The sequence below is a fragment of the Electrophorus electricus genome, chromosome 15, assembly GCF_013358815.1.
Source record: "Electrophorus electricus isolate fEleEle1 chromosome 15, fEleEle1.pri, whole genome shotgun sequence".
NCBI lineage: Eukaryota > Metazoa > Chordata > Actinopteri > Gymnotiformes > Gymnotidae > Electrophorus > Electrophorus electricus.
In genome coordinates, this window is record NC_049549.1 from 13,108,214 (window position 1) to 13,132,468 (window position 24,255).

Below are 24,255 nucleotides of genomic sequence, written 5' to 3' on the forward strand. Positions count from 1 at the left end.
GCTCTGGGACTGAAGGACTCCCAAACGACCAGCCCTCACACATACACACAAACACAATGTTCAAACTCCAATCTAACCACAAGCCTGTATGTATTCTACCTTATCATTCAGGGAAACGGGGCCCTGACCCAGATGGAGGCATCAGATGACTATAAAGGACCATGAGACATTTATGTGGAAGTGGGTATTATAAACATTTTATATATATCACTGTTATATAAATGTTAGATGAGGGAGGAAACCAGACCGATCTATCCAACACATCAGATTAATAGAGCCTGAACTTCACCTCTGCTCCCTGTCCGGTAATGAAGTCCGTGGCCTGCTCACCTTTCCACCTCACTGGGCACATGTGCTAGTTATCGTTCTTATAGACAGGCCAATTTGGACGCTCCTCTTCTCTACATAATTAGAGTATGTGTGTGGAAAGGGGGATGGGCTACAGCAAATAAAGCCACTCCAGTGCATAATTACAGTGTGTTGTGAGCAATCCTTTCAGACATGCGCGGAGAATTATCGGAAAGGAACGGAAACTCTCGCCGTATAGAATATGTGTTCCTCTCCTCTCACTGGTAAGAACGAAAACAAATGGAGGTCGTCTGTGTGCGGGGGGGGGGGGGGGGGTACGCTGAGAGAGAGTTGGCTGGGGGATCTTTGAGGGAAAGTGGCATGTTGGCACACTCTCGCTATCCTATTATGATCAAAGGAGTTAAATAGTGTCACTCTGCCTTTCCGTGTTCTAGCAATGTTTGGAGCAAGTGCTTGTCAGACAACAGAGCACGCCCCCGAGTTTTGTGCTTTTGTTCCCCTGTAGACAACAAACATAGTCTTTGGGAAGGTTGCCTGTTAATAGTTATTCCATCTCCCCACAAAGGCGTGCCGCATACAAGCTAATAATAGCTTGTTAAAATCTTATATTGAACCATGGTTCCAATATCCCAATGATATACACTTTCAGTCTCATTGCTCTGTACAGTTTGTGAAATAATAAAACATTTAATGTGTAAATATCAAGTTGATCCCCATGTATGCAATAAATATATGTATTTAAAAAGCGCTAATATGACACGTTGATTCTAGATGGGAATATAAAATCAACCAAGAGGACCTTTTTATGGGGGTTATTAAATGTTAAGTTAACTCTATTATCTTAATTTAATGTGATAACATAGAATTGGAGAAATAAAACGTATGACTGAAAAACAACGCGCCAAACATGGCAAAATTATTCAAATGTAGGGTAATAAATGAAAAGCACATCAGAGACCAACTTAAGCATAGAAATCCTAGAGGTTTATGTTATTGATGAGACGCTTTATTCGGTGTTAACGCTATATCGACGTCAGGGGGGGAAGCTAATCACGTGGGTTGAAGGCGTGGTTTCATGCTACCTGAGTCAGGTGATAATTCAATTTACCTGGAACTCCAAAGTTTGTGCTTCCTAACCTGTACGTGATTCGGAGCTGTTTGGATTTGTCCAGACATCAGTAAAGTGGAAGTTTCTGCAAAGTTCAACTACGCCTTTTAAAATTCATGTTTGTAATTAAGCCTTGTGGGATTTCCTGAAGCAAAAGCTTGATATACGTGAATGAGGTCAGCCCTATCTATACGTACGTAAGTGCAGTGATCACTCATGCCCTAATATTAATTTTAATAAGACAACGTAACACATTTATATAAACTGCAGAGTACTCGTGCTGAAATATCTCGCAGCGAAAGAAACTACGATTTCAGTGACAAGTTGTTTCTTGACGTTTGTGCATTTTTTTATTCTACATGCATAAGCTTAGATGTCGAAGGATTCATTTTAATACATTCACAGGCTTTAGTTCAGGCAGTACCGTACGCAGTTTGCGTCGTCTGTACGTTTCCTAAACGACGTAAAGATCCTGCATTGTTTTCGGTTGTTGTTAAGCCTGATCGATGCCTACTTATATGACTCTTCGTTAAAGTAGCGTGTTGAGACATCCGGTTACGTGTTTGCTCGTATATTCATTTGTCTTAGGCCTCTTGTATCCCCCAGCGAAATGTGATGCCCTAACACCCTGTGATGAACGCGATGTAATAATTTTTATTTTTATGTTAATGAAGTTTTGATATTCTATTTAACAACATTACAACCGTGTCGGTGTTGAAAGTAATTGCATGTAGTCTTAGAAGCATTCAGCCCTCTCTCCGTGAGCATATATCAAGGCCTTTTCAGCCATTATTAAACATGCAGAGAATGAATCTGGATATGCACACACTTTATTATTCATCTCCTCTTTTGACATCTACTTTGTCAGATGGGCTACTTTTAAAGTTCTTAACAATTAAATTTATTTGGTGATTTTTATTTGATGTTTAAAAAAAAATCATGTATATCATTTACCCTTGCAGCCTTTTTATGGGTAGCTATGGCATGCAAAAGAGAAATCGTAGGCATTTTCATATCCATATAATTATACCGTGCTTTGCACTGCAAATCCTCCAACAGTCGTTCTCGCCCAGCTCATCAGCATTGAAAATGGTACTTGCAGTGCGCTGATCTCTATGCCCTATCGCCAGTTAAGAGGGAGGAAGCAAGAATGGCAGATACTTTGAGCCGAATTATGGGACATTTAGCGTGGGCTGCTCGCATGATGACGGTGAACATCATGAGGACGTTCTTGTGCAGTAGGCTGCCGGCAGCAGGTTAAAATCCTTTCAATGGGATGACCGTCTTCGTACTTAAAGCATCTCAACTGACAGGATGAAAACCTTTGCAGTCTCCGCGTTCATCTCCTGTGTTCTCCACTCTCTCATGTCCGTGCTTAGAAGGATGGAGCTGTTTACCTGCGGCTGCATCAATCCATCAAGGTTTTTCATTGAATCTGTAAGAAGCAGTGGCAGCGGCGCGCTCCATTCCATCCTATTTCCGCCTCTATAATTGATTTGATTAAATATTTACAATTGAATTAGTTCATCCCTCTAATTTAAATCTAGTGGAGTAATTACAGTCCCAGCAAACCACTTATTATGCCCTGTTAAGTAAAGATATTGTTTTTCTCCTCTTGTAAGGGGTTCACAATCCTCGTCGATTGGTATGCACTTAATGTGGAATTATTTTCCCCCTCAAGTCTATGAAAACATGAGATCAGTGATCCGATTAAATGTTTCCCCCCTGGAATTCTCCAAGTGCTCTACGCAAAGCACCGTCCTGTTTTTATCCCACTACCGAATCTGTTCATGAATGTTCTGTCCTACACCAGAACTAATTGGTCTTTCAGTCGTGTTCATGCTCTTGCTTCGTTTGGCATCCAGTGTTCAAATGAGTTCTTGCTTTATTGTGATCATTGGCCAGTTTCAGGCGTACCTGCATGAAACTACCAGGACTCCTGGGAAGAGCGTTGTTTTTTTAAAAAAAAAAAACGTTGGTGAAATGCGAGACAGCACTGTGTCTGGGGCACGCATACACACCTTCCTCGTAAAGAAAGAGTGAATCTGCCTGCAGGCGACGAGAGTAGCGTGATCTGCCCGGGCGTTTGTGTAACTCCATTAATGACAACAATATTTGATTCCTTAGACTAGCTCCTTACTCCTAATTCTTACGCTGATTTTAGAGGCACACGCAGGAACCCTCGCACACTCGATCGTTGTGTTTGTGGCTCTCTCCCGCTCTCAAGCTTATGAGAGAATGCCCTTGCTTCAGGCTACGACGACACGGCGTGCGCGTCACAGACGGACGACGTGCGGCAAGAAACGTGCCGTCTGTCCTTGAGTGAACGCTCAGCCGTCAGGTGAATGTGCCTGGGTTATTCACCATGTACTGTACACCTGCCACGAGTCTAACAGATCTGAGCTAGCTCGGTGTTCCATTTGATCTGCAGCTATTCATATAAAACGAAACAAATCGTATTCTTAAAGGGCGCCAAAATTTCTAAGACCTGATCGAGATCTGTTTGGTTACCAAAGGTGCATTCCACCGTATCCTCGATTTCAATACATTTCCTTACTGTGGTAGTTTAATGCTATGGAGGAATTTGTCCAGTCTTCCTCATAGTGCCTAAAAATGAGCTAGTGGGAAATTAGCAGTCATGTTATTTTGATGGTTTAAAAAGCGAACCACATTCAAACTATCTAGTTGGCTAGAAATACTAAATCACATTTTGAGGGGTACAGCAGACGCAACGTGCTTGACTGACTATCTGTAACTGAAGTAACAAAAAAAAAAACATTTTCGGTGTCGCCAGTTTCATTTCAACTGCTTGTTAAGGTGGACTCGTAATTGCCAGAGTTTCTGTTTGATGTTTAAACGTCTGCAGGCAGTTTTCATACGGTTACTAATTACGTTGTATGTTGCAAGATAACAGGTAGCAAAGCAAATAGCTGCTGTCACTGCAACTGCTCTAGGATTTTGGAGGCTCTGTCTCTAGAGTTTGGTCCGTTTCTTCTTAAAGTTTTCTTGCCGAACTCTGCGTACAGGTACTCTAAGATTTAATGAGATCCTCAGCTGGATTTAGAAGACTGTTTAGTGTTCTAACTGTAATGGTTTAAACATTCAATCAGGATATTGAGGGGTCTATCGTGACACTGTAGGACCTACATTTTCTGTACAGAGATGATGTATTTTAAGGAACTCCCACGTGGCAGGAGGAGTTGAAATGAGCTTTGCTCTACTTGTTGCTCTTCCAAACTTATCATCTTCTGCGTAGCTCACTCCCCATGGGGACTGAGTTGGGGGATGGTTTGGTTCATCTCTAGCTTTGTGTGCACCCTGGATAGGATCAGGTGTCCTGGCATTGCCCCCCTCCCTATCCGGATGCGGAGAAAGGCCCGCTTGTTCACTATTTGTGCTTGTGGCACTAAAGAGACAATGAGTGCAGTCTCTGAGAGGCCAAGGAGGGAGGGCAGGGCTGTGGGCTCAGAGGGAGACGGGTGAATGTGGCGAAAGAGTGCATGTAGGGTCCCCCCTCTTCACCACCTTTCTGAGCCCATCACCGGAAATGCAGATGTGGCTACCCCTCTGCTGGCCATCACAGACAGGAGTCAGAGGAGCACTGTCGTCTCATAATGGCTGTGTGCGAGACTCCAATTAAAAACCCTTCTACAAATTAAATCTGGACATTTTTAGGTGTGGAGCAGATATTTTATCTGCTATATGCTTTTCTTCATATTTTTAATGTATTATAAGATGCTACAAACATCAGATAAGACTTCATGGTCACTCCTGGGTAATTAGGAACCGGTGAAAACAGTGTCCTGCAGCAGACAAAAAATGTCAGCAACTGCCAGTGGAATCCAGCCCAGCAACAAGCTAGAAAGTCAGAAAAGGGTGGGAGAAATAGGAACTAGTGCTCCAGAGTGCTTTAGGTGTGTCTTTTTGCCTTTTAATCTAGGGCTATAGGTATGCATTGTATGCATTTGTACCTCTTGCCAAAAGGCAGAAGAAAAATATTGCCCAAGGTAACCATAATCTTCATTTATGTTGGTAGTCTTCCTGAAATGGCACTTTTTGAAGTGAGACCTTTCTTTTTTTTTTTTTTTTTTTTTTTTTTTTTTTTTTACAAAACTTCCACCCAGAATAACACTGGCAACCAACTTAAGACTGTAAAAGGAAAAACATGGCCAGTCCCTCAAGCTTCTGACCATTTTCACACCAGCTTCAGTGATGCACATGAGCAAAATGTTCTACCTGCTGTCTGAAATTAAGCAACCTTCTCTTTAGTTTTGCTGATGGTAAGAGAATGGTGCCAGGATAACCTTTTCCAGGTCCTTGACCACATCTCTGTTAGTACTCTAGAGCTGTATTGTGTGTCTGTGTCTGGCTATGCAGATGTGGTTAAAAAGAGAGTGCTTTATAGTATGTCGCTTGTAGTGGTCCATAGCAGAGTATGCCTTTACAACTGTGTGCGCGTGCCTAATGGATTTTGGGGAGGAGCTGACTTTTTTGTTTGTTTTTGGACTCCAGTACGTTTTAGTGTTTGCTCATGCTGTCAAGAAAAGACCACAACAAGTATAACTGGAATGATTTTTTTTTTAAATGTTCGTATCATATGTGGTTTGTAATATACAAATCATTCAATAAAATATGGCAAAAAGTTTAGCTTTTGTTACAGTGATTGCCTGCTGCATATACTCTCGGACTTTGTTTATTGACTCTGGCTTATGACTAACAGCATCTGCATTTTCAGACAGCTTTGACCTTTGACTGGGTTTTTATAAACTTTTAGAGTTCCCAATAAAATGGAAGAAAGTGGCTGGTGCATTGGTCTTTGGCCACTGAATAGCCACTTTATGCTCATGTGTTATGAGGTTCTGTTAATGTCAGAGTAATTGGGCCATTTTTTGGTATGCTGTTCAGAAGCAGTAGTGATGTTCCCTGTGAGAGATTCTCGTGTATAAGTGTGTTTAAATGCTGTGATAGTGTGGTTATGGAGCAAAGCTAGCTGGTGCCAGGCCATAAAACAAAAGTAAGAGCCACAGAGCGATTTGTTGACATGCCGAGCCTGTCATTATTTTTCATTTGTCCTGCCAAGGGAAGTCAGAGTCATCCCAGCCTCACCTTTATGTCCAAGGCGAGATTTTTTTTTCTTTCCATCACAGACAGCAGTTTGACTGTTTATTCATCTTGGCTTCATTCAAATGCGGGCCATGTTTTGGAAAAGTACCCAGATGCACCTGCTTTGCCTAAGCAAATTCAAACTCCCAACAGTGACTGAATGAGATTATGGGTAGACAAGGTATCCCTGATGTTTGACCACTACATCCTGTCTGACGCTCTATATGTATTGATTGTTGACTTTATTTGATGACTTTTGTTGCCATGAGAGCAATCGCAGAAGCCTGTGCACTGTTTACCATTAATATACTAAGGAATAGACACTACAAATAGTAATTAAGACATTCTTCCTCTTTGTTTTGTTGATTGATTAATTGATTATAGTATATTTGTGGTTATACATTTGAGAACTTTGAGAAGCATTTTTTGCGAGGATATGCCAGCAGAAGTATCACCGGGGGCTGGAAGTTTCTTTTTTGGTTGTGTAAGAACAGCCTGATCTGAAACTTAAGATGGACTTTTGTGAATGTGGGAATGAAGGTCTATTGAGCACAGATTAGGAAGTGGCGGCACCAAAGAGTCCCTCTTTGCTTCTGCCTGCGGCCATTTTGCAACAACACACCTGTTGCTATCGTAAGGGTGGTGCCTTGCTGGAGCTGTTGCCCAAAGGATGTGTCAGTTGGTCGCCAGCAAAACGTAGGCAATGTAAGAGCCAAACGGCTCTGTATCAGTTCGAGCCCTGCTGCAGAGTTTAGGAATGACGTGTGGACGAGTCACATTCACACTTGATTTCACTCTCAGGCATGAGCAACGTTTTCCACACATCCAGGAAAGCAATACCACTGCCTTCGATTTTCAGCTTCAGTGCCTCAGGACCCAGCTCACTACCTTAATGTTCTCCGCTGGGAGAAGCTTGCAGAACAGCTGCACCTCCACACCCTGAGAAATGGCAGTCATTTCAACAGAGCCACAGGCCCCAGTATACCTGAACCACAGGCTGTTGGGCTGAAAGGCAAGGCCGGAGGAAAATTATGATCTTATGGAGTTATCGACTGGTTGGGAGTTGAAAGTTTGACAGGACCATTCTCTCCAAGTGGGGATGGAAGACTATAGTCTTTTTATAAATCCAGACTTGATCCGCTCTTATTTCAGCATGGGGTGTGACATGCTTGCTGCAGGGTTGGTTGTGAGTTCTTAGCCCCAGGCTCATAACACATCACTTTTGACTGACAAAGGCAAGGCCCCCCCACCCCCCGACAGCTGACCTTGCTCTGTCAGACAATTTTCGGATGTGCAAGAGCAAAGAAAATCTATTTAGCTTTTACCCCTGCCATGGATGGGGTGGCAGTCTAATAACTCCTTTGGGTAACTGGTATAAAGATAATTTATGGGCTCTGATGGCTGAACCTCTACCCCAGAGCCAAGAACACTTTTTTGCATCTAAGGTGTCTGAGATTTTGCATGAGATTTTGCATGAAGCCCTGTCGTGTAAACACTGACTGCTTATCCAACCACAGTACAAGTGATTTTTGTGCACACAAGTTTTAGATTGACTGTCTTGAGCTATAGCAGGGAGGGGAGGATTTCTTATTACTGTAGGAAAAGAAAATCAGATAAAAAGATCTTTATTATCTCTGTTGTTTCTGCAAGGCAGAAATGATAGAAAGAAATTGAAGATTAAGTTGTCTGCCACACAGCTTTTTCTCTTGATCAAACAAAAAAAAACAAAAACATAAACTGACATGGCTCTTGAGTTTAAACTGATATCTCAGCAGTCACACCTTGTGCTCATATTTGCCAAATGCATTCACATAAAATGCATTTTAAAAGTTTTTAAAAGACTGAACACCAAAAGGCTGGCCTGGTGTTTCACTGCCTTAACTAACTAGCTAGCTAGCTAACAATAGGTAACTTTAGATATATTGATTATTGGCTGGCAATTTCGAGGTCCATTTTGTGGTGGTTGTTTTTGTTTTTTTTTTAAGTCGAAAGCTACTTTAATAATTGTAGAATGTAGTCAAAGACTACGAACGTTTTGCAGTCTTAGGCTTTTTAGAATCTTTTCAGAAAAGTCCAGATTTATCAGTAAGTCTAACTCAAAATGGAAATGTAATGGCTTGCTAGCTTGCAACTTACTGATAACTTTTCAAAAAGATTCTAAAAGGTCTAACACCCCTACAGGAAGTGGTAACTTTCTTGCCACCACTTTCTTCTTGATCACTTAAAGCTACACCACTGGACTGAATGTAAAGAAATGTGTTGAACAGTGAATGGTTATTGATGATCATGATATTAATGTTCATTTGTTATGTTATGACCATGTCTAGTCTGGGAGGCTGTAACATGGGAGTTGAGTGAAACAGCAGTAACAATGAATAATGGAATGCAAACCAGACAAACAGGTTGACGGCAAAGGTCAATTGTTTTTACAAGTTTTGGTGTTCAGATACAGAAATATACAAGAAACTGGTGCAATAGCTTTGTGTTGCCCAGACCAACACGACAAGCAATATCGCACTCGAAACAAAAAGACAAGTGACTAAGCTTACAAAAAGAAACATACAATGACTACACTGACTATACTGGTATAAACAGAGTCCACACCCAAACAAAATGGCAACCACGCCCTACCACGAGTGTGCGACTACTGCATACAGGACAATATATACAAGATACGAGAGACATGTATTAACCAGCAACCAAACCAATAAGGGACAAAGCAAACCATAAATCAAGGGGAGAATTCAGTCATATACACAAGTCCAAGCAATCACAATAGCAAAAAGCAGAAACAAATCAAAACACCAGCAACAGCAACACACACAGGTGGACATAACAGTTAGTTAGGTAGCTAGCTAGCTGACATAATGTAATCAGTTGACTGTAACAGTAAAGTTACCGCTCAGTTGTCAACTAACTTTGACATTATTTGTCTATTCAAAATAATAGTTGTCTCAAATTGTGATTTTATGCTTATTTATTTATATATAACATTATTTTTATGTAAGGAAGACATTTATGTGCCAGTCCAGGTTAATTAAATACTAGCTAGTTAGCTGCATGTGTTTGTAGAGCAGCCTACAACTTCAGACAAGACTATAGAGCTCTAACTTTATAGATTGCTGTATATTGCATTATACTGCAGCTGTTCCATTAGCAGAAAATAATTTATTATTGAAAATCAATGATTATTGATCAAGAAACAAAACTGATTTGCCCAGTCTAATGTTTCTCAAACAATTCTCAGTATTGTTGTATCCCGTTTTGTCCAGTGTTCTTTCTCTTATGGAAATTGAGTAGAACAACTGTGACAACCATTGCTTAAATGACATGTGAGATTTGCCTCAGCCATCAAAGATCAACTTTGAGCATTAAAATGTTCCTATGGTACAAGCTGCTTACTTTGCAGTCTTGTGAATATTTTCAGGAAATAGGTATTTGCCTTATGGGTCTGCACTGATGTATATGGTATGTTTTATGGAAACCTTTTGAGCTTGTAACCAGTTGTAAAGCCAGAAGAAACATTTAACTACCAGAGGATGAGTGGCTTCCTAGTGTATTAGTGAAATTTGTATTGACAGAGGCTGATGGATGCTCTGCCATAAGCCCGATGATGTCTATAATATGCATCTCAGATGCACCCCAATGTACACATTAAGCCTGACAGTAGAAAAGGAGTTGAAGAAATTGAACTGGCACTCCCAATAGCCCCAGAGGGAGTCATTCAGGTCTAGTCTGTAACTTGCTTCCCTACTCAAAAAATCAAGAATGCTTTAACACTTGGCAACTAGGTTAGTCACGTTAAAGAGGTCATGGGGGTTCTGTATAGAAGCACATGCAACTGCAGTTCAAAATGTTGCATTTTACTTCAGAGTACTTTTTTCCCAGAGAATGCAGTCGCACCATTTCTCAACACACTGCGTTGGTTCCTAATGAGGCACCTCCTTATACAGCTGTGCTCTGGCCAACAGGTGACGCTTGGTGATTACTAGCATGCTGAGGGAGACAGCACACAGTTCTAGTCATCATGGAAACCCACAAGCTTACCCCACAGGAAGCGAAGCAGAGGGAGATGAAAAGCCAACGTGTGTTGCTCACATGAGCGCTCAAGCTCATAGTGGCTTGTGCCTGCACCCTGCTGAAACGTTCCCTTCAGAAACAGATCATATCGCACTGGATGATGGGAAAGAGGCCTCCAAAGACTTGCTGTCGCTGGCAAACTTGAGCCAAGATGATACCTTCTTTCTTGAAGGCTGTGTGCAGTGAGTAACTTGCAGTTGCATGAGAGAAGTGTGCTATGCATAGACTACATATTTTAAGTCATCAGCTTGCATGTGTGGGTAGGTGATCATGTGTGCAAGATTGGATTCTTGATGTTTAGTGGCAAAGCACTGGCACTCCTTATTCTATGTATGATGTGCATGTCCATAGCTTTGCTTTGGCTATCTCATTGGTCTGTGTACCTGTCCATCAGGCTGGAGCGAAGGTGGGTGCTCTGGCATGAGTTCATGAAGGAACACTCTTGCTTAGATGACTGGCTCCGGCTGGCAGAGAAATTGGCTGCCTGCCCAAATTCCAGCCATGTGCTCTACATCACAGCGAAAGAGGAGCTGCAGAAGTTTGAGGTGAAATGTTACACTAACCCTCTCTCAGGCTGTTTCTTTGATTCTATTTGCTGCCATATATAAAAAGCTCACTTTCTATTCTGTTTGCTGCAATATATAAAAAGCTCACTTTCAAATAGTCCTCCCCCAAAGCATCATTTTATTCTTCACTCCTTTTTATATAAGGCACCCCAGACCAATTCGGTCACTCTTCTTTGTCTTTTGTCTTTCCCTGGTGAGAGAATGCTGGCACTTGTTTTGACACTGCAATAAATGGTACATGTGCACAAACATGCGTCCTTACACATGTAAACAGCATATCTATTAAGATGGTCTGGAATCCTGGGAACCGTTCCAGCTGGATAAAATGATACCAAAAGGTAATGGAGCTCCTTGGCACATCTCCTGAGCAGTGCCACGCAGTACAGTCCATCGGGGCTTTCTGGCACCTTCCTCTGTGATTCTGACCAAGTCATTCAAACCCACACTTACATACTGGTGTCATCTAACTTTCCTATTTGCCTCCAGTGTGGGAACATGGGCCAGAAGGCTGTTCTGGTGCCACTGAACCCAAAGGCTGACTGCTTTACCTTTTGCGTTCCCAGGGTCTCCGTGCCGAGGCCAGCCTACGACTGGCCCAGTTGGACAGCCTGGGTCAGAGGAGTCGCGTGCTATTGGGGCTGTTCACAGGCACCATGAGGAGGCGGCTGGTGGAGATGACAAAAGAATGCGGACAGCGGTGGGACCAGCTCAGTGCCACGGTGGACTCCGTGTGCCGTCGGCTGAAGGTAAATGCTGGCAACTTTAAATGCTGGCAACTTTAACTTCTATCCTGCCTGGCAGCACATGCACAACTTATTTCTATCATTTCACCCACAGCAGAAGTAAAATAGCCTAATCTTAGCCTAACTTGGGCATGCCTTCCTAAGACTGAGCACCATTTGCAGTTAATGATCTCATTACTCTGTCCCTGCCCTGGGTCCAGTGGAAAAATTTGTCCAGTTATATGTTTTTGTTCTGCAGCCTCCATGGCCACATCCACAAAAATACTCGCTATAACATGGCGTGAGAGGGTATAGGGAGTCTGAAAGAGTCCTGCTGTTCCTCTCTGCATACCTTTTGTCTCCTGCAGCACTTTGTGCTTCAGCGTGAAGACTTCGAGAGGCAGCAGGAGGAGGTGGCCGTATGGCTGGCCGACATGGACCTGCGGCTGACTGAGGTGGAGCACTTCTCCGAGCGGGATACATGCGCCAAGATGCAGCAACTTCAGGTAGGCATTAATTTTTCACCTGGCTCATGAGATTCATCAGATGCTTTGGTGTAAGACAGTAAATGAATATTTCAGATTCATCTCGGGTGGTGTGGGGGTGTGCTTGGGTATGCCAGGGCTTCCAGCAGGCCGTGGCTGAGAGCGCCGGCCGTCTGAACGCACTTCTCCAGAGAGGTGAGGCGTTGATCCAGAGGAGTGAGCCGGCTGACGCGCAGGTCATTGAGGGCCAGCTTCAGGAGCTGCTTCTCTACTGCGGCCGTGTCTTCCAGAGTCTGGGACGCCTTCACACACGCCTGCTCAGCATGAGATTGGTGAATTTTTTTCTCTCTCTCTTTCTCAGGCACACACAGACACACAGCAATTCATCTTAAAAGTTGTGTTGAAACATCAGACACCATTAAAACATCATGGTGAAACTCTAACCTTGGCTCTGACTCGGCTGAACCCAAGTGTATGGATTTACGGTGTTAACACCTTAAGGCCATGTAAAGAGCATTTTTAAATTATCAATCAGTGACTTCTTTGACTATATAAACCTATGGATGGTATACAATTTTATCGCGTAGTGTGCACACTGTATTTCTAAAGATTGGGCTCTATAACTGTGCTCCATCAACTTTTATTGTAATCTTCCAAGTAAGCATTACACCAGTATATCGTGGCAATCTTTCTGAAGTACAGTTGATGAGAACTCATGAATGTGCCTCTAAAATAGTTCAAATAGTTTCCTTGTAGCTAAGCAGCATGTGCACAATACATGTACTGTCCATGTGAGCGAGTTCTCTGTGTGAGCCATTGTCTATGCAGGCTCTGAAAATGGGCTGTATCGGTGCTTATTATACAGCAAGCATGAAAAGGTTAGGAAGTCAAAGACTGGATATTAAGTACTGAATTAGCACTGTGTTTCCCACCACCTTCTAGATTCTGCATGGGAGAATTCATGTTCCCTAAATAGTGGAGTGCCAAAAAAAATCACAAAGAAGATAAATGCTTAGAGGAAGTCACCTGGTCATTGATTTTGATGGGTGGATTGGTATTTGAGTGTTCTGGGTTTGAGTGATAGTTTAGCCAGATAAAACGATGATTTGGTTTTAACTCTTCTAAATGTTGGCTTCTAAGATCCTATTACCATAGCATAAATAATAGAGTTATAAATTCAGAATGAAGCCTCATGATGCTAGATTATCCATCCTCAAAGAGTTATCTAACAGCTGTCCAGTTCAGCCTTTCATTTCTAATGTGCTTGATGGGGGGGGCTTAACACAAGTATTAAATAGTTTTATGATTTTTATGGCCTTGACTCAGTTATTATTATATATTGTAACCAAGGGTCTTGAGTTTTCTTCACAGATCTCAAGATATCTTGAGTAGATGTACCGCACTTCCTAGGTGTAACCAGCTTCTTGATTCCAGTGCTTAACTATTGCAAATCATATTGCTTGAAACAGCTTTTCAAACATGTTCACTGAACATCCCCCATGAACTGACGAGTCTGTCTTTTCCTAGGTGTTTGAGGATGACTGGTCTCTGTGTCCAGACTCAGGCTGTCCCTCCGAGAGCGTGCTGGAGGAGGAGGGACTCATGGAGTGTGGCACGGCCCCTTCAGCAGCCCCTGGCACCCCCCTGCCGCTCTGCCATGAGCACCTGGTCCTGGAGTGGGACCCGATGGTCGACATCGGAGGCTCCGTCTCCCACGACGACACAGACTCCTCCTACTACAATGCTGGAGCAGGTGGGTGCTAGCCATTTTTTTGTGTTAAAATACACAGTATATAACATCCCCAAATTAGTGATTCAAAATTTTTTATGGTTTGTACTTATGTACTGAACAAATACTTTAAGTTAATTATATGAACCCCTAATGTATTATTCTGTCATTTTGTTAGTTCAGTTCACAAACCTTTTTTGCCACCATAATCTATTCCTTGCTCAGCTGTATAATCCTTCAGTTTTATGATCACCTAAATGAGCGGCAAACCTCATTGGGCATTAGTGGTTTTCCTTTCTTATAAGGTGTCCACGGCACAGTAGAGCTGCTTGCCAAAGATTGTCTGGGGAGGAGAGGCCCCCTGGTCCCCGTGGCCCCACAGCCAGTCCCCACTGGAGCATGTGGCCAGCATCCGGTGAGTCTCACGCCTGCCCCAGCTCCTGACCGACAGCTGGGCCACACATGCATCCACTGTCCTCAGCCAGCTCCCATTTACATTGTGTGCAGTGTAGCTGCAGTTTAGTTGCGCATATATTAAATAATGAAATGTTAATGTGTAAGGACATAATGTGCATATATTTTCCAGGAGATAAACACAATTGCTATGCAAAGTTGAGGGTGGGTACATGCTTTGAATTTATTTCTTTATTTTAATATACAGTGAAACAAGTTCAATATGAGCGGCATGTGCTTTATTTGTGCATCTGACTGTATGCATCTCCTATAAACATTATGGCTCTCTGCCTTCCAATGGTGGTGTATATGGGCGTCAGTTGGAATGAAAAATTAATGTGTAATACAATCCTGACCTCCATCTGCTCCAAATGCATAATTCTTATGAAATACTTCAGTTTGTATACAGTTAATCTGTTATAAGAATAGTTCTGTGTAGTTGGCCCTCATAGTGCCACTATGTGATGTAAACAATGTAAGTTTACACTCTTGATGCATTTCTTTATTCAGTTCTGATAGCTTTGTTTACAAATGACAATTTATAAACATCAGTTTCATCTGCTGACTGACTATTAGGCCTCTCATTTAGAGCAAATTGAGATTCAGGGTCATCAGCAATGTCGAATGACACTGTAAAAAAAAATGAAGCTTTAAATCTGCTGCACTAAAAAGCTGTGAATTTTGTTTAAACATTTTTCAGTTGAAAAGGCTGAACTGTGATTGGCTTTTTCTCCCCCTAGCTCACACAGAAGAGTTTAGAGGGCATGACTCCACCCCAGACTCCACAGTCAGGTAAAACCAAATGCTATGATTGGTCACTACAGAAATGATGCCAGTAAAGGCACTGCTCATCATGACTTAACATCAGCTAAATGCAATAAATGTTATTATCCAAAGCAGCTTACAATTATGACAACTTAAGCAATTGAGGCTTAATGGTCAGGGTCCCAACAGTGGCAACTTGGCAGGTGGGGCTTGAACTGGCAACCTTCTGATTACTGGTTGAGTACCTTAACTACTGACCTACCACTGAACTACCACCATCTTAAAGATGTGATCATTGTGAGACATCTGTGTGTTATTGGCTGCCCTTGTCATGACTGTTCTTCCAATAACTCTAATCCTAAAATCTAACAAAAGTGGTTCATCGTAGCTCTTGGCAAACCCCATGCGTACCAGACTTCTATGTTGGATTCAAATTACTCCTATTTAAATTTTTTCTACATCCTCTTATAGCTTAAGAGTTCCATATCATGAAGATATAGTCCAGGATTAGCTATTTATAGAACTAATCACACGCCGCAAATTTAGCGGAGTTCCACATCCTGTACGTTGGTTTGTCCCAGCAGACGCTAATGGGCCACAGCATGCAAGTCTTTGGAAGACCTCCACCCCAGGCTCTCACTCCCATGAGCTTGTCAGCTTTGACCCTGACCGCATCAGTGCCTGGCTGGGACAGTCCCACCAGCTTTGCTCCAAAGGTGTACAGACAGAGTGTACTTCACAGGTACTGCCCATGCACTTCACACTGAATTTATATTGGACATCTTCCCCAACTTGACATGACCGTTTAGATGTTTTGTATGACGTGATCAGATTTATATATGAACAACTTTCTCCCCAGTACACCAGAGCCACTGCTGAGATTATGCATGCTTTGAGGTTTGATTATCTTAAATTGTTAATTTAGCCTCAGCACAGCGATATGTTCCCAGTTGCTGCAGTGTGGATGATAGTCTGGATGTGCAGTGGAGAAACGGTGCCTTTCTCCTCAAATCACATTACAGTGTACAAGCATGATGTCATGGGAGTGGTGCTCTGCCCCACGTCTCCACACGCTCTCCACTCTTCTCTTCTTCCTCCAGAACACATCTCACAGTGACTCATCAGAGTCGCGCGTGCCATGTCAGCTTGTTCAGAAACCTTTTATAAAACCTTTTCATTTAATGGCAGAAGCCATGTTTTAAAAGCAGTGTGTTCACTGCAGGAAAAAGAATTGAGATTTTGCCTGTAGAAGCCCTGGAAAAACATCCAGGCTGAAAAGGGAAACCATTTCCATTTCAAAGAGGCTCTAGTAATTTCTCAGCACTGGTGGTTAATTGGCAGCTTTACATGGCTGGAAATGGGAGCTGCAGCACTAACCAGCCCTTTCACAGCTGCTTTCATTGTGAGCACAAATATTAAGATACGCGCAGCAGTGGACCAGGAGTATGCAGGAGAGGGGGGTAAGTGGTAGGGAATCCATAGGTGCTATGAGAGGACATGTGCTTGTGTATGAGGGCAAGTAATTGGAGAAAACACAATGGAAGCTCTGTTGGTTTACTGCTGTTCACCACATGCTGTTGCACGGTGTTGGCCAGCTCTAGGAACCCTGGTCTCACGAGCATTTTGTTATTTGTCTTGGTCAGCAGTGTTTGAGTTTTTCTTCATCACCATCCTCTTTGGAGGAGGCAGAGACGGGTGAAGCCAAGTATCTTGGGAACATGCTCGTGAGGCATTCTTGCTCACCACAAGCTCAAAACATGGGCACCGCCCTGTCATATGATCCTCAACCACACACCAGCAAATGGCGCACAAGCCCACAGGTGTATTTTTCCCTCATGCACACACCAAACCCCACCCTCATGCAGGTTATTTATCCCCTGTGTTACTGAACCTGGTAACCTCACCCAACCAGTCTGCAATAACACTGTAGGTCATCACAGATTCTCTAATGCTTTTTGCAGTCACCTGAGAATTTAGAATTAAAGATATGGGTAGTGGAGTGTGGCACATTTGAGTCCTTTCATTTAGTGCAGTTGATTTTATGATGTACTTTGCACCTCTAAACTGCTTGTATATAATTACGCTCGTAATGTTTTCTGATTGCAAATTGCTCATAAACACCAGAATCCCCGTGGGGTTCTTTGCTAATCTCCTGCCATTGCGATCTTGTCTCTCACTTTCACTAGTGTCTGAAGGAGACACCGTGCTCCAGTGGCTTGGTGGAAGGCTGCAACCCAACTAAGATATGCTGGTGAGAGAACGTTTTAGTACTAGATCTCAGTGAATTGCACATCAGTTGGTGATTTTGGTCTTGGTAGTCTGTTATTTATTTAGTATGCTCCTTTTACATTTTAAATCTGCACTTTTGGTGAACTGGATTATTGTTTTTGTTGTGATTTTAATTGGAATGGTTATGTCCTCACTACACTGTTGAGGCTATTTGGCAAGTGCATGTGTTTCTCATTTTTCATGAAGCACATGCTTCTCATTTTCAAAAAGAAGGACATTAAGAAAGATTAAAGTTGATTGTACTGTGAATTGTAGCAACTTCCCAAACATTAAATTCAACATTTGAGTTTATATTTGAGACTGAAGCTCATTTTATATTCAGATTTAATTGCAAAGTTATTAGTGCTTCTAAAAAGGCACTTTTCAGCTGTTTTGGGGAGACGAAATCAAATCAAATCATTAGAATCATTTGATAAAGTGAAGTTTCATGGTATTCTTGACCAATGAATCCAATTTGCTTCACATATAAATTTTAATACAAAGTTATGACATCTATTAGCCACTTAATTGAAAAAATAAAAGTTCTTTAAAGACAGCCAGACAACTTAATTCGAAGTGGTTTGGCAGTCCTTAAAGAAATGTCATCTGAAAGCTAAAAAATAATGAAGGCCCAGATCTTTTCATAAGTGATGCAGTGGCAAAATAACTGCTTACTTTTTCTTTTTATATTCTCAGTTGAGCGCATCATCTGAAAGCCATATTTTAAAGTTCTTTTGTATAATTTTTGTTGCTGACAACATTTAGAAATATTGGAATCCTCCTCTTTTATGGCTTAAGTTGTCTCTCCCTTTGTGCAGTGCCCCTAGTGGACAGGAGCATTTTGTAGGCCCTTGCAGATCCTGGCCTCTAAGGCCCATGCGACTCATGGAGGTTGTTGGGGCCCCAGCTCTGCTCTACATTCTCCTAGCCCTGCTGCTGGTTATAGTGATCTTACCCCCCACTGTGCTGCAGGACAACCAGTGCCACCGCGCCAACACCCTGGCACGTTCTTTCCACCTAGCCCTGCGGTATGTCAACGGCCCTCCTCCAACCTGAGGGTGGCACAGGCACAGCCCTCCAAAGACAACGGCTTTTGATCATAATAACAGGGAGCACTCGGACCACAAGATGGAGAGGGGGGCCTTTTTTTTTTTTTTTTTTTTTTAACCTATATGCCGTTACTGTTAGTGGTCTGTTCCTTAGGCCATGTCTACCAAATGGCATTGTAAATATGGTTGGACTGTTTGAGCCATTGATTGTGCTTAGTACACAAGACATGGGTCCCAAGAGTGTCCTTGGATAGTGCAGACATTTAATTGAACCAAATATTGATTTATCACACTGGCATTTCAAGTCCATTCAAAACAGCACCTTGTTAACCTTTTAACCAACTTTATACATTAAAGAGAATACCCTGTGTAGAGAAGAATGTAACTTCAGACTTCAGAATTAATGTTAAGAAGCAAAATAAAATGTATATTTTTATTCAAATGTAGCCTATATTATGAGTTGTTATACAGGGCAGGTTTTTAAACAAACCTTCAAACTGTGCTGCCAGTAAATAGTCTTGGACTGTAACATCTGACTGGGAGCTAAATTTCTCTCATAAGCAACATGCTGACATTTTCTGAAGAATGTTTCACTGTTTGGGTCTGTATTTAGAAGAGAAAGATGGTGGAAAACATGGGAAGCCTGTTTATGAGCAGATTTCATTAGCTCAAAACCTGCTCAGTTGGTGAATTCATTCATTTCAAAATGGACATATTTGGGACATATTTACTGTTAAGAAGCTCAATCTATGTATGGATATCATGCATTCCATAGTAGAGAAAAAATCCAGAATTCTATAATGGTGGGGGGGAAAGTGCCTGGATCAAATAATGTGCCTGTATGATGTACACAGATTTGGTTAAAGAATGATTGCCTCAAGTGTGATTCCCCCACCTATATTTGGCAAGAGGTACAACTGACCGCTTGCTGTGTCTGTGTGCACACACGTTTGTAAGTACAGATGCACACAATGTAGACTGTACTACTGTTTGAGGCTTAATGCCACATTTAATTGGAACCTCAAATCATATTCATTTTTCCATGTCTGTGTTTTTAACCTCGTGCACTTGAGTGAATGTTGGTTTGGATAAGCTCTCATCTCGTTAGCATATGTTGCGAATCATGAATGAGGTTCAAACTGGCATTGAAAAGATCGGATTTTTGTGTTTAGATTTCTTCAAGAGAAAAATGAGCAGTGTCAGACCGGATTGGATGTGTACACACAGCCTTAGGCCTTTCCACAGTATGTGTTATGGTAGCAGCCTTGAACCAGGTCACAAAGAATCACTTTATTGTTATACCACAGTGTAAAAAATATGACGGAGGGAATTTTATGGGGATTCTGCATTGCGTTTACAAAAAAAAACGTTCAGTACAGAGGTCATGTAGCAAAGAATATATGCATGAAGGACAGATTTTTTTTTTGCACTGTTTTACTGCTTTTCCAATAAAATAAATGTGTTAAACAAGTGCTTGGCTGTAGACGTTTTTAACTTGTTCGGACTGTGAGTAAAATGTTGTACTGTGTGATTTCTCATTGGGTAGATATGGTCAGTGTCCGTCCTTTTGTATCTGGTTTAGTGGACACACTGAATGAGGGTTTTGTGCCACTGCTGGAGAAAATGCCCAAGAACATTTCAAATTCAATTAGCGCTCAAATGTTCTTAGCTGAAAGAATTTGCAGATGGCCTTTCAACCCCTCAGCTATCCATTCAGAGTACTTGGAGTTGAACTGAGCAACTGTGAGAGACTTGTACAAAAACTAGGAGGAAGGAAAAAAGCTGTGTAGTTCAGCCTCACACCCACTAAGTATTTGAAACAGCCAGCCAAGAGGCTATAAACTGAGCAAATAAATTCTGGCATCTACTCTAGAGGGCAAAAACAATTGGAGAAGAATGTGGAGGAGCACTTTCAGTTTTTTATTTTAAAAAAAAGAAAGAAAAAAAAAAGGACACAGGCTTTTGTAAATGTTCCTGGGGTTTTTGAGTGCCCCTGATTGTGTGCCATGTCTGTGCTTAACTGCACTACACTTTTTCATATTACCAAATTGGACCACAAGCAGTTGCAGATACTGTTTTATAAGACTGGACAATATATAGTATATTGTGAAGGGTAACACACAAGACTGTATAAAATGGATCCAAAGTCTTCCATTCAAGGCATAGCAATGCAAAGCAATCAGTTCATAATCAATGAACAACAGTTTAGTGAAGCAACACCAACTTTGTAACCTTACTTTTAATATGGATTAAAGATGCATTTTATTATTCTGGTTGGCATAGATGACTAGACAAACTGCTAGAGTGACCGTCTAATAGAAAGCCAAGAAAAAAAGAAAAAAAAACATACAATTTGACTTGGATTATGCAGTATCACTAACTCAGATACAACCTGACTTTGGGTTATGCAGTATCACTAACTCAGTATCGATATCGTTACTCTGGATTAATGATCATTCTGCCTGTGCACTACTTTGTGCACATGGTAGAGGAGGCAGGGTGTTTGTCTTACATATCAGGCAATTAAGTCATGTGGTGCATTAAGCCTTGAAAGCAATTATTTTCTGTATGTGTATATTCTTTAAACACAGTTACATGTGCTAATCATTATTGCTGGTGACACCATCACAAGGTGTCTCATGCTCCCTGTTCCCTAATGCCACCTCCATCAGCACAGGTGGCTGGCTATATTTATAGAATCCCTTTCTATGTCACCAACTGTTTTTCTTTTCTTCTTCATTTATCTGAATAGTTGAAAAGATGGCACAGTATCCCATCTAAAGATGAGCAGGCACAGCATAGTTAATAATGCAATTAACTGATATGATTTTCCCCACTGTCCTGAACTTCAGGTTTTCTCTAGATACAGAATTAGGGTCTCTCTTGTACTTGTGCCAAAGACCCAGTTAATAAATATTCTGTATCTTCCCTTTGAATTTATAGTATAGTGAATGCAGTAAGTCATTGCAGTACATGCTGGCTGTATGTAGTGCTTGGGCAGAGGCACTAAACAAACATAATGAGATAGCATGGAGCTAATCGGCAGGATGGATTATCATTGGCTGGGACCTACAATCCCAACCACAACCTCCCTCCCATGCAGCAGTGCTCAGGATTGACAGCCTGTGCACACACAAAGAGATTATGTAGAAAGCCTTTGGAAGGCAACACTTAAATTGGCAAGAATTTGGATGGCTATAACATCTGCAACTCAAAGGTTGCCCATGCATGAAGTGAACCTTAATGTTAAAGCTTCACAGCAGGGGACACATTGACCAATTGACAAATCTATAAATGGTCAATGAGCTCTGCAGACAAATCAGGCCATCCAGCAGAGCAATGAGATGAAACATCTAAACATATCTGCAAATGCACCAAACAGAAACATGGCCTACCCTGGCCAAAAGGTGATTAGTAAGATGGCAAGATGCCATACATTCTCATGACTCTGGCTCAATGGAGCTTACCTCAAATGAACAGGTGCATATCATTGTTATGACCAGTTATGACTACTTGCAGATCTGCCTCTGGTTTTGACTCAGACCTAACACAATCTCCAAATGCTGAGGCAGACAGATGACTTTTGGGGGGAAAGAAAATAAAGAGAGGAGTTAAAAGTAAAAATAAAAATCATGCTTATTATACCCAACTTCTGCTGGGCACAGGCTGGATAAAAGTGAAGTATGTCACTACAATCAATTTCACATAATGTGTTAGAAACCTAATTACACCAATTAATGTCCCATGGAAGGTGCCATTACATAAATGGGTGCCAAAAATGGCAAAGGCTGCCATTCAACAGTGCAAAATTCTGGTTTAAATGCTAATGGACATCCCAAAACTACGTTGTATCCCAATTTTACCCCATGCTGATGGAATAAGATTTTGAGTAGTCTTTAATTCCAGTACACAAGCATGTGAGATGACAATGACAATAAGCCTGGCTGAGTACCCCTCCTCCCGCCAGTACACGCCCCCGCCCCCCAGTCTGCTCCCTGTCCTAATTCGTCTCAATGGCTCTTGTGAAAAATGTTTCAAGCTTGTAGTGCCCGAGCGAGACCTACAACTCTCATTCACGACTCCGTTCTCCCAAATGGAACCTGGCTATGCTTCTGTTTAAAATGAGTCCTCCGAGGTGCATGCTTAGTTCCGATCCGCATGCTCTGTCGCATGCTTTGAGCACAACACAGATGCCAGGGACAAAGAGCTGCATCTCAGTCTCACCACAAGCTGCACCGATAATAAAAGTTGATCAGCTCCCTCTTGAACATGGTATTTATAGCTGCATCCTGAAACAAGTGCTGGTCACCCACCATCTCACCGGCTTCTTAAAAGTAGACCTCCATGTCGTGGACGAGAGCACTGGAAATGGACTTGACAGGCAGTGGCGTAAGCTTGACACAGCCTTCAGCCAAGCCTGTCATAGTAACATCACCCACTCCCCCCCCCCCCCCCAATCACCCCTCTGCTAACACACATGCACAAACGCTGTCACCAGGCAATAGTAAGAGAAGCACACACAGAGACAAGCAATTGCCCTGCCACATCCTCTGCTATTCTGCTTCTTTCTGCTGGGCTCACAGTGGATACCCAAGCTTACCAGACATGAGATGTGTCTTTACAGACTGGTTGGTTTGTAAACCAGTGATGCTTGTCTGGACTCTGTCAACCCTTGGTGGGGAATTTGCTGGGGGGGGGGGGGGGGGGGGGGGGTCCTGTCTCTGTCGTCTTATCAGACTGCTCAGATGACGTTAGGGGAAAAAAAGAAAGAAAGAAAAAAGCCTGAGCTGTCTCGCATGGGTATTGCCACTCTCCGTGTTGCTGACTTACAAATGACATTGAGCTCGGGATTCTCAGGAAAAGGATGCATACTCTAATTGGATCAGCCAGTGATGTAGGGAACAAATGATGACAGCCTTCTGTCACATTTATCATGACCTGATTTGGCAGGTTATGAGCAGAGGGTAACAGTGTCATTGTTTTAACCTAGTCTGTAAGGGCTGTATTCTGACTCCACATATGATATGCACGAATACATCCTGAAAGTGAGCAATTACATATGACATGAACAGTATGATCTGGCATAATAATAATGCCCCGACAACTACACTGGCCTCAAACGTATTTTCTGTCATGAACAAGAAACAAGATGGCTGATTCAAAAGGCAGGGCTATGAGGGCTAGGAGCAACGCAGGCTTAATGGTATCCTCGACAAGGAAATGGAAGTTCAAAGGAAGAGCGGGTAGTTTTGTAGATCTTTTTTTTTTAATGTAAAATATTAAAAGCATTCGTTTCCAGTGCAACTTACACTGTATTCTCTGGCATTTTCCTTATATGAAACTGAGACATACGTAAACACAGACTACGTATAAAGTGTTCCACGTTCCGGTCTATCTCACTCTTCTGGCCTAGGGGTCTCTAGAGGAAGTTTAGTGATTTCTCCGTCGATATGGAGTTTTTGTTTGTTGTTGTTGTTGTTTTCTTTCTTCTTCTTTTCCTTTCACCCAAGTAGCACCCAAACACAGGACTAATCAATACGACCGTGGCTCCCAGTCTCATTCCAGCAGCTTATCGACGTGTGACACTTGTCGAACAATATGGCTAATATAACGAATAG

At 42.1% G+C, this 24,255-nt stretch overlaps 1 protein-coding gene across 1 annotated transcript; it reads left to right on the forward strand.

The window, feature by feature from the left end:
* Positions 1–528: 528 nt before the first annotated feature.
* Positions 529–20,108, forward strand: si:ch211-137a8.2 (uncharacterized protein LOC777613 homolog). Its single transcript, XM_035534275.1, has 13 exons — positions 529–572; positions 10,492–10,782; positions 10,995–11,145; positions 11,730–11,912; positions 12,257–12,394; positions 12,511–12,705; positions 13,901–14,126; positions 14,408–14,517; positions 15,296–15,347; positions 15,902–16,062; positions 16,964–17,140; positions 17,507–17,571; positions 18,407–20,108. The coding sequence occupies exons 2-13, from the start codon at positions 10,514–10,516 to the stop codon at positions 18,642–18,644; spliced, it is 1,965 nt and encodes a 654-aa protein (XP_035390168.1). The 5' UTR covers positions 529–572; positions 10,492–10,513; the 3' UTR covers positions 18,645–20,108.
* Positions 20,109–24,255: the final 4,147 nt, after the last annotated feature.